General features: G+C 35.5%; 1 protein-coding gene across 1 annotated transcript; it reads right to left on the bottom strand.

Annotated features, from left to right (window-relative positions):
- Positions 1-5,392: 5,392 nt before the first annotated feature.
- Smp_099690 (putative rer1 protein) lies at positions 5,393-9,462 on the bottom strand. The gene is made up of 6 exons (XM_018795632.1): positions 9,269-9,462; positions 9,120-9,224; positions 8,984-9,083; positions 8,867-8,945; positions 6,908-7,043; positions 5,393-5,729 (listed from the first exon to the last, which is right to left on the bottom strand). Exons 1-6 carry the CDS (start codon positions 9,338-9,340, stop codon positions 5,631-5,633), a joined length of 591 nt encoding a protein of 196 aa, XP_018649925.1. The 5' UTR covers positions 9,341-9,462; the 3' UTR covers positions 5,393-5,630.
- Between the last annotated feature and the right edge of the window lie 696 nt (positions 9,463-10,158).

Here is a 10,158-nt window from a genome sequence, read left to right as displayed (position 1 = left end):
ATACCAATGACACTAACCTGATCGATCGAATCTAAATAGGACGAATGGTGTTTAGACCTGCCATCTAAAGGGTAAAATTTTCCAGATGATTTAATCATTATTACATTGATATCAGTTAATGATAAAAAGCTATCTTCAAGTAAGTTTATCTTCAATATTTCTAGCTATCTACAAAAACCCTTCAGAAGTATCCTTAAGTGATCCCGAAATAAAATTATGATAGTCATTCATCTCCTAAAGCACATAGATACTCCTTAATTGGTGCTAATGTAAAATTCTTTTAATTAGTACGCTTATAAAAACAAGTAATAATTTTCAGCATTGAAATGTATCTATTCTACTTTGTATCATTAAAAATGACAGAGAAACAAATAGCTAAGCGTTAATTATACGTTTAATTGGAAGAAATATAGAAACATATATGGCTAGTTAGTCAACTTAAACAACACAAACTGTTTGCTTGGTAAATTTTTTAAAATCAACCATTTGACTGAGTATGTATTTATAGTTATGAATCTTATGTAGTGGCTGATCCCTATGTCGAGCCCATATAACTTATTCTAGCTTCTGGACAGGCCAATTTATTCATTTATTTTGAATCATACATTTTGACCTTGTTAATTATTCACTCATCAACCCTGATTGTTTTCATATGAGCGCGTGTGCCCTTCTCATCCCATTCATCACATGTCTGTAAATATCGATTGACGCTTGATTGAAAAGGAGTTGGCTCGCATGCCTTCTCCACCGTCCAACATTTCGTTTCGCTTTGTTCATTTGGTCGTCTACCTAGATCAATGATTATACAAAATATACGTGTTCGAAATCCTTTCTCGTATTGGACTTATTTTAATCCCGTTATTTACTAATGTGAGTTAAGTCGATGATTATGTCCGAGGATAGCTAGGATGTATATTTCGATAACGACCATACATACTGTAGTGAACGAGAACACACGGGGGGGGGACAATCGAACGTACTTGACCACAAAATTACACAATCTCTTAGTGAAATTTGAGAATCATACAGTAAATACTTAATTTGCAAAATACCGATCAACTGTCTCAAACTTGACTGTTCCTTTGCAAATGTCAATCAATCGTCTCACGTTTCATAGTTCTTTTATTTCCATACTAATCGCTTTCTATCCCCGTTCTTTCCTTCTCGAACTTCTGCTGTCAAACATTCTACTTCCGGCTAGTGTTATATACTACTTATGTCGATATAAGTTGCACAAACTACAATACGATCTAATTGGAGTCAGATATAGGGCTACTAAACTTATAACGAATTACAAATAGTTTTAAATGAATGGGAATATTTTGGTGATAAAAATAATCATGCATTTTCTTAGGGTTCGCGTTTCGCTAGCGACTGGATGACTTATAGTTGAACTGCCTGTTTTAAATACTATGTATCCATGTTAACTTTTATGTAAATATGTTGTAATTAAAGTAATGATTTAACTACAGAGTAATATATTATTTCTTGGATATTGATGCTGTCTATGGAAATCGATTTATTTGAGAACCTGTGTCAATAATTTAACCTTGTTAGCACCTATCAGTTAACTAGATTGTATATTATCTATCATTGTGTTTATTGCAAATCCAGAGTCATGATCATGAAGGTTGTTTACTAAACAACATTGTTCTGGGGTATCATACATGGTATTATATTTGAGTTACTTAATTTGTTGGTAATACTTCAAATGACATCTAGGTTGGTAATTATAACAGAAAACTAATATGCTACATTTAAATTTACCGATAAATAAATGGTTTCTTTGACGTTATATGTATACTTAAGCCGTACTTCATTTTGATTATATCATGCTGCTTAAAAGTATGGTAACTTGAACTGATGGATTATGATACAATATTATATGTGAATATTTGTTTGACGAATTGAGAACACAATTTTTGACGAGCTTAAAATGATCTTAATAAAGAATTTGCGACATAAAAATAAACAGTAATCCTTTTAAAATACGCTTAAGCACATTCTGAGTAGACAAAAATATATGGGAAGAGAGAATTTACGTATCTTAATGCAAAAATAAGAATTTAGCGAAGGAAATTCTCTTTCCGACGAAATCATTTACTTAAACTGATTCGAGACTCCAATTATCAAATGATGGTCGATATAACTAATTGATACTAACAGATTAGATCCTCTAGCATTTTTTTCATGGGATGACGTTACTGAACACAGGCCCAACCCTCTTTTATCCGGGTTTAGGGTTGGCAGTAACCTTAGGAGTACTACAGGCGGAACCCTGCTGAGGGCGAACAAACCAACTTCCAGTTGAGAAGGAAATTCAGAAAAGACGCTAGAGGTGGATAGCTCACACTTTACGGAAATCATCGAACGGTATTATAAGGCAAACCTTAACTCGGGATCCTTAAGATAAAAGAAAAAGAAGCACCTCTGGGAGGGAGATCCATGGTCGACGGCCTATGGCTCACGAGGGGCAACAGGCGTAAGTGCGTAAAGCTTATTTATTTTATCAATAAATTTCATTAGTACAACTTGCTTAATGAAAAAAAGTAAAATTAACAGGAAAAACATAATTAGACTGCGTAATTTTATTTACACCAATGTAGTTTAATATTCTTTAGTTAAAAAACTCAACGCTAAAATAAAGATGAACAGTTGTTATATCATTGAGGACATCAATGAGGGAACAATCAACATTGCGAAGTCTTATGATTAGATTATATAAGTCAAATGACTTTACTACTGAGCAACCGCTCCAAATGATTTCTGAAAACCAAAATATTTACGAATAATTCTTGTTCAGGAAGGTATATAATAGTCGTACGATAAAATGACAATACCAGACAGCTGATATTGACTAGCAACTCCTACTAAAAAGTTCAACATAGTGGACTAAAACTCACCAATATTTTATCCTTCGAACGTGTTAAGTATTGGATATAATGGTTATCACACACCCAGGTAAAATATATGATACTATTATTCAGTAGAGAATTATGGCAAGCCTGCTGCTATGCTCTTTCTTATTACGACCCAGCTACTCTTATTGCTTAGTATTCTTTGGACAGTTTACTTCACTCGACAAGTCCCCAAATCAGAACACGGTTGAATAGAAGTAGGAATCGCAATAAGAGGAAACGTCAGTATATTTATAGTTTTTACACAAGATTCTAGAATTTTTTCCAAGTGTCCACTGCCGTTGATTAGCTAAGAGATGGCCAATTGGGAAGTATTCTATGTAGGGTCCCGTTACTGGCGATCGAGGTTGTTATGAATTTGAGAAATAAAGAAGGCCGTATCCAATTCGTTATGATTTTATGTCTGGATTTTTATCGCGTGAATTATCCACCAATCAAAATACGACTTTTCCCGTCTTAACACTGTGCCAAAAATAATGACGTTCGATCGGTATGAGCAGTCCAGCGTCCTTATTGGTCCCTTGTCCGCCAAGCCCTTCCAGTTGAGTCCAGGACACCAATTACACCTTCTGTTATGCGAATCATTTATTTCAAGCATACTCGGCTTATATACCAGACAGACAGACCGCATCACATCATAAAATAGAAAATAATATTTGTACAAGATCAAGCCAAATGTGGCTGCGAACGTGGCAGACAATAATCAATAAACTGAATATAATTTAGGGACAGTAAATCGTATAATAATAATTCATAGGTCAAAATGAAGCTTATAATAAGATGAATATAGATATACACAATCTAATTACTCAATAGTTAAACAGAAAGAACATATGTAGAATAATAGTCCATTAATAGGTCCTGGAAGTTACCCATACTTATGTCTTCACTTTAATTGGTTAGTATGACGAACTTAAACGTCTGAGTCAACAGAAACCCCATAAACCGCATTTTCTTTCTTTTGCACGAATCGACCAGCTGTCCATGTAGGATGTGCACAACGATAGTCCATAGCAAGTACTTTTTGACCCACAGCGAACAATCGTCTTTGTGCCCCATGATGTTCACTGAATCGATTCTCCATCGTTTCTTTTCGTTGCAGCTCAAGAGCTGGTATCGAAATGTGTTCGTATTTTTCTGTTAGAGACCTGGTTGGTCGTTCGAGGATTTGGCGTAGAACGAAAGATAAGCAGGAACCTCTCTAACATCTCTTTGATCGTACTCCGTTTTGATTTCTCCAGGGCATCTTTGGATCCAACAAGGCATTCAACCCAGCCATTGGATTAGGGATGGGACGGAAATGTTTAGGAGTGACTGATTCCGTTCTCCCGACAAAAAACTCCGAGGTAGTAAGAGTAAACTGTGTTCCAATGTCGCCAGCTATTAATTCTGGAACCACGAAGCGACTGGACAGTTGACATAGCCTTTTGACTGTGAAGCTCGCAGTAGGCCGTTCCACGAGAGAAATTCCTGGTCAATTGCTGTATGCATCAACTACCAAAATGTAACTCAAGTGAGGGATGCATCGGTATAATCGAATAGGGGGACTCCATATATATATATTTTTAAAAAGACCTCCAGAAGCCGAGTAATACTGCATCATGATCAATACAGCCTAATTATGTAACGATATGTGACTGAGTGAAATTCAACTTAAGACAAGATTTCAGAGCCTTGTCAATAACGTAATTCCCTTAGGCCAGCTAGTAACTTAGTTTCGATGCTAACTACGAATTATATAATCAAAGCGTAGACATACCAAGACCTTGATGCTCAGCAACAAAATGACTATCACATAAAAAGAAAACAGTGTAACAAATGTACAGTAGTATACAAACATAAACGGTAACAATCACGAATTAATACCATCTCTGTACAATTAACTTATCAGTAGTGAAATGCACCTTAAGTTATCTGAACTGGTTAAACTGATGGGACGTAAAGTCAATCCAGTGAATATATGAATAGTTGCTAAGGTCGTTATTTATGGACATAACTAATATAGCATCAGACCGAAGTCACAAGACAAGGAACGAAAAGCAGGAAATGAAATACTAAGAAAAATATTCGTGATTTATCTGATCCTGATGGATGCCTTCTGTAATACGGTAATTTGTCGGGACAATCAGCGGTGACGGACCGTAAGTGCCCACCACATATTTCGATCCCCCCTATTCACTTGACTTAGGACGTCGGAACTTTGATTCCTGAAATCCAAGACGATTGTGCAAGTGGGGGAATGGAAACGACGTAAAAACAAAACAGGAAAGGAAATAGTTGGAAGGGCTTGAATTTTGAGGATCGCAAAAGACGTTTAGAACAATGGAGGAAGAGATGGGACAAGTATATTGCCGTAAATACAGGGTATTTAAAAGATGGGAGTGAAGTACCTTGAAACGTGTAAAACAAAGGTATCACAACTTCAGTTCCCGAAATTACTGGACAGACCAACGTAAAATGAAAATATTTGGATTCGTGCTTTAAACTTTATTATAGAAAAAGACCAAGAGATTTTTCAACGATAAAAAGAAATATACAAACTATGTGATGTAAAACAAAGACATTCTATTTTCCAATAATCGACATTCTCTTTTGAAGCATAAAAATACAATCAAAATTAAATATACAGAGCAAAGATAAGATCAAAACAACTATGTACAAATACCTAAAATGAACAAAAGATGAAGCAGACAACTTCTTTGTAATTATAAATCATGAATTAATCACAGGAGATGGTTGTTCCTTATTGTTTGATCCCATAGGTCTCGGTTTCCCATAAGTAAATGGAACGTAGCGATATTTAATCATATGCTGTATCATACAAGGGAAAAAGAAAGTCAGACAAGCAACAGAAATGATTAAATGCTACATATTTATGAGGCAATGGAATAAATAACGCCGAACTACATGATATGTGTTTGACAGAGAACAAGAACAAGTCGTCAGTACCTTTCAAGCGTTACAATTAACGTAGCCATCCGTAGTTGAGCTTAACTAACGTCATTATATGCAAACGGTCACACAATAACTTGATATCTTATTTTTTGAACACCCATTGTCCGAATGAACTATCTGAGACATACAACAGGTATTAACCGACAATAGAGTATTTGAAGTAGCTTATTTATTTATAGGCTGAATACTGGTGTTTTGGGTTTAGTCTTAATCCTGATTGACCTGGTTGTGTCGTAGTATTTAGAAGATTAAGGTCCATTCATTCATTCTTTTTTTGAATATTTTCAATATCAGTGAATACGTTTTATTCTCTCATCTCGTTTCTTTTCTTCGAACCATATTTACTTTCTTATTCATACTATCACTACCCACTCGCCACTTACCTTATTAATTTTATTTTGCTATCCTGAAATAGTATGAGAACTTAGCAAAATGTACATCTGTTCCAGGTTCTATGATGACTAAAACTTAGTGGCTGAAATGAAATAACAAACAGAGGATTATTAAAATGGTGGCTCTATAGTCACAGTAACCAAGTTCTAACGATTAGGTGGCAGGTTTAAACTTCAAGCTATCTACTTTAATTTCGAAGGTCGGGCAGCCTTACTAACCATCACACGAAGTAAAACCGAATTCGGCTGCTTGAAATTGTATTTCGTTAAATTATTAACAAATGGGGAACTCAATGGTCTTTCTTAAATAATTAAGGTTTAAAAAGCTTTTCAATATATGAATGGAACAATCCCATTATGCTATGGAACTTTATCAACAAACACATATATGTAGTGTCTTTTATGAAACCTGAGGGTAAGATAATCACTGCTACAGTACGTGAACTGATCCACAAAATTGAAGTATCGCACCTAACAATATAAGGTAATGGAAAAGTTAGTATTTGATATCTGAAGTTTTCTACTGGAAACTCAATGGAATTATAAACCTTAAAACGAACTGATAGGACGAATAGTGGATTAAACGAATAGGAAATACTAACTGCACATGGGTAAATATTATAAAAAAATAATAAGACAAACCTTGATTTGCTTCTTCATCATAATAGCAAACAACATTATAAAATACATTACTAGTATCGGCCAAAATACTGGAATATCCAAGAAGGGAAGATATGTGCAAAATATACTGATTGAAACAGCACGGACGGTGGAGAGCCTGTAACGTATTAGGAAATACAGTTGTTTATTAACACGAGTGAAAATGATTGGTTTAGATGCTGAGTATCTTTAAGGTGATTTTTAACACACTTTCTAAATGAAGGCGATCAACTTATATGGAAGCAATGTAGAAATTGTTTTGACCATATACTCGGTTATTACAATTATCATTAGCACAATGGGAGAGAAACCAAGTGAGTCCATGACATAACCAAGTAACTTAAAAGGAATATTCGTAAACAATAGACAAGATCTTCACATAATAAAGGAAGATAGGAAATATATGGTTGTATTACAGCATTAAGTTTTTACAAGCACAGATTTTACCGGTCAAAACCAAGAAATATGTGCCTTAAAGAATGAGTAAGAATAGATGTCAGTGGGTTCCTGACTTGATAGGGTTACACTCTGGTTATTTATAGTATTCTCCCAACCTCATGAAGGCGATATAAGTAGAAAAAATAGTAACTAGATAAGAGACATTTTGATCAGACCCTATCTATACCACAAATAGTCGAAATAACCAAAGTTTACTAACTGGATTTCAAAACTGAGTAACTGTTAACTTTTAATGATTTTGTTCGCTACAAATGATGTTTGATGGCACAAAACCGGTGACAAGACCTTAGGAATGACCAACCATTTCTTGATTTAGATGCTTGACCATAAAGATTAGTCAGTATATAATTACAATGTTCAGGCTAATAAGTACTAAGCTTTCGTACGCTTCATAGATTTGTCAGTGTTCCACTTATCTGAAATGAGACAATTACTGTGTGCATATCCAAGAGGGCTCACGTAATCAACATGCCCTGATATGGTCGACAATTTTCATAAACACAGTCCCCTTTATTATTTCAATATAAATGTTGGCACAGTGAGAAGTGCAGTTTACCACAGTTAAACACTACATAACTAACCACGCAATCTAACTGTTATTTCTTAAGAGGTTTGCAGAAAGTATTCAGACAATCACGCATTATAATCTGCACTTGTATGTGTGGCGCATATATACCTGGTGCCCCCCTGTACCAATGTTTATGTGTTAAAATAAAATGTATGTAGATCAAAAATTAATGTCGCTAAAAACAAAACCAAAAAATATTGCTCTGTGTTAATTTTATTTCTATGTAGTTCAACCGGGTCTGTTGTGAGATAGTAACTCACTGAAGACATTGGTGGACGGTTATGCGACTTCGTGGATTGGCTGAAGTTAGACATTAACACCGTTGGATTCCGGCTCAGTGGTCTGGAGGTTAAGCGCTCGCGTAGGTCCTGGGTTGAAATCTCGCGAGGCGGGATCGTGAATGCGCACTGCTGAGGAGTCCCATAATAGAACAAAACGGCCGTCCAGTGCTTCCAGGTTTTCCATGGTGGTCTAGCTTCAACTGATTCGTCAATTCAACTATAAAAATTACTAAAATCTCCACAAAACCCCTTCTGATACTTAGGTTAAAGTTTTTCTGGCTGGTGGATCAAAAAAATTAGATCAGCTGATATCCTTAATGGCAAGACTAACACCAACTTTCCAATCTTTCCACAATGATACTGAAATAATCATAATCAATGGGGAAAATAGAGTAGTATGGTGCGAAGATATCTACTACTGGATATTGGAATTATTTTTTGGGGGAAACAAACTATGAAAATATTGCTAAATCATGGTCAATTGTGGTACTAGTCATGTATATAACGTCTCCGAACTGTTTTACGGATCATTAATACGTATGGTGGGTTCGGATAAATTAAGAAGTAACACAAATATGTTTAACGTTCGGAATACATATAACCTGCCACAAAAAATAGGAATCAGAGGCTTACCAGAATTTCGACTCAAGTAATCTTGGTATAAAAGGTCTGAACTCTTCACCTACAGTTCGTGGGAGTGTAGGGATTTCATCTTGTAGCCATTTAGTTATTTGAATAGCACACACCTACCTGAATAATCTGCAGCAGCAGGATCTACTTTTGGGGAAATAAATGATATGAATAAACTCAATAAGTATATTGCTAGAGTATAGCTAACTATATGGAAACCCTGAATACAAACATTATGTAATATAAATCGACGCACCTGGATAGATGCTATCCGGAGCACATAAATGGCAAATAACAACAATGCAAACAGCCATCTAGTTATCCTATACGGATAGAGCTTATCAATTATGGTTTGGTGTATCTGACAAACGATATTATGGATAATATACTTCAATGTTAACTAACCACAGTGATCGGGCGACAAACCTTCGACAGTAACGTATTAGACGACTCATCACTTGTCTGATCCAACTTCATAATAAAGATTTAGAACTGTTTCCGATAATGGTGGTAAAGACCATCCAACAGCGACTTTAGTCAACAAGCCCACCAACTGCTGTCACTTTAACAACTCACACACGTTTGGAAACCCCTCCCTAATCTACGACAATAAAGTTGTCACTGTGACGATTCAAACTTGAAACTTTGCTAGGGTGGAAAAGAGCTGCTTATTCCTCGGGTCCTGAATTCGAAAAATAGAAAAGACTTCTTCCTCGTTTCATTGTTTTCAAATCCAAAGGATAAAAATTTATTTATCGATGGGAGGAATGATCAAATTTTAGAAAGTACCAGTACGATTAGTTCTGACAGAGAGTCTCAGAACCTACAGATTCTAACCATAAAAATGTTTGTACAAGTTTTTATACAGGGTTTTCTGTGTACTGTTCCATGTGGGCGATGACTTCAATGGGGTTTGGTAATGAACTTGATCAGTAATACACTCCAGTCTTTTCCCCCTAAACTTTCTCCAGTACACTGGTTAGACGTTCAGTCTCCATGAACATTCGGTAGAGCCTAATTTCCGGTCGAATTAATTTCAAAAAGAGTAAAACCCTTTGTCAGCCCAGTTAAGACGTCATTATTTCATAAGTCTATTTGGCTATGGTGAAACTCGATAGTTTTAACTCCACTATGTTTACTTGGCTGAAAATAGGTGCATTTGGTTCAGGGTCAGTACAATGAAAATCAAAAATACGGATACTAAACATCGCTGGTTTATTATCGTAGAATTCTTTTAATAGCTCAATGACTAGAGATGGTGTCATTATTTTTGTTCACTCTTGTCCGTTGACTTT

Source organism: Schistosoma mansoni, chromosome 2, assembly GCF_000237925.1.
Source record: "Schistosoma mansoni strain Puerto Rico chromosome 2, complete genome".
In the NCBI taxonomy this organism is placed as follows: domain Eukaryota; kingdom Metazoa; phylum Platyhelminthes; class Trematoda; order Strigeidida; family Schistosomatidae; genus Schistosoma; species Schistosoma mansoni.
The sequence above is the reverse complement of the archived record's forward strand: the minus strand, read 5'-3'. Positions and strand labels throughout refer to the sequence as shown.

Bases quoted from the DNA above. Each gene is read 5' to 3' on its own strand.
- Smp_099690 (XM_018795632.1), bottom strand. From the start codon at position 9,340: ATGAAGTTGGATCAGACAAGTGATGAGTCGTCTAATACGTTACTGTCG. The intron at 9,225-9,268 runs GTTAGTTAACAT...ATCGTTTGTCAG, and splicing joins TTTGTCGCCCGATCACTGTG to ATACACCAAACCATAATTGA. The intron at 8,946-8,983 runs GTAGGTGTGTGC...AATGGCTACAAG, and splicing joins TGCTGCTGCAGATTATTCAG to ATGAAATCCCTACACTCCCA.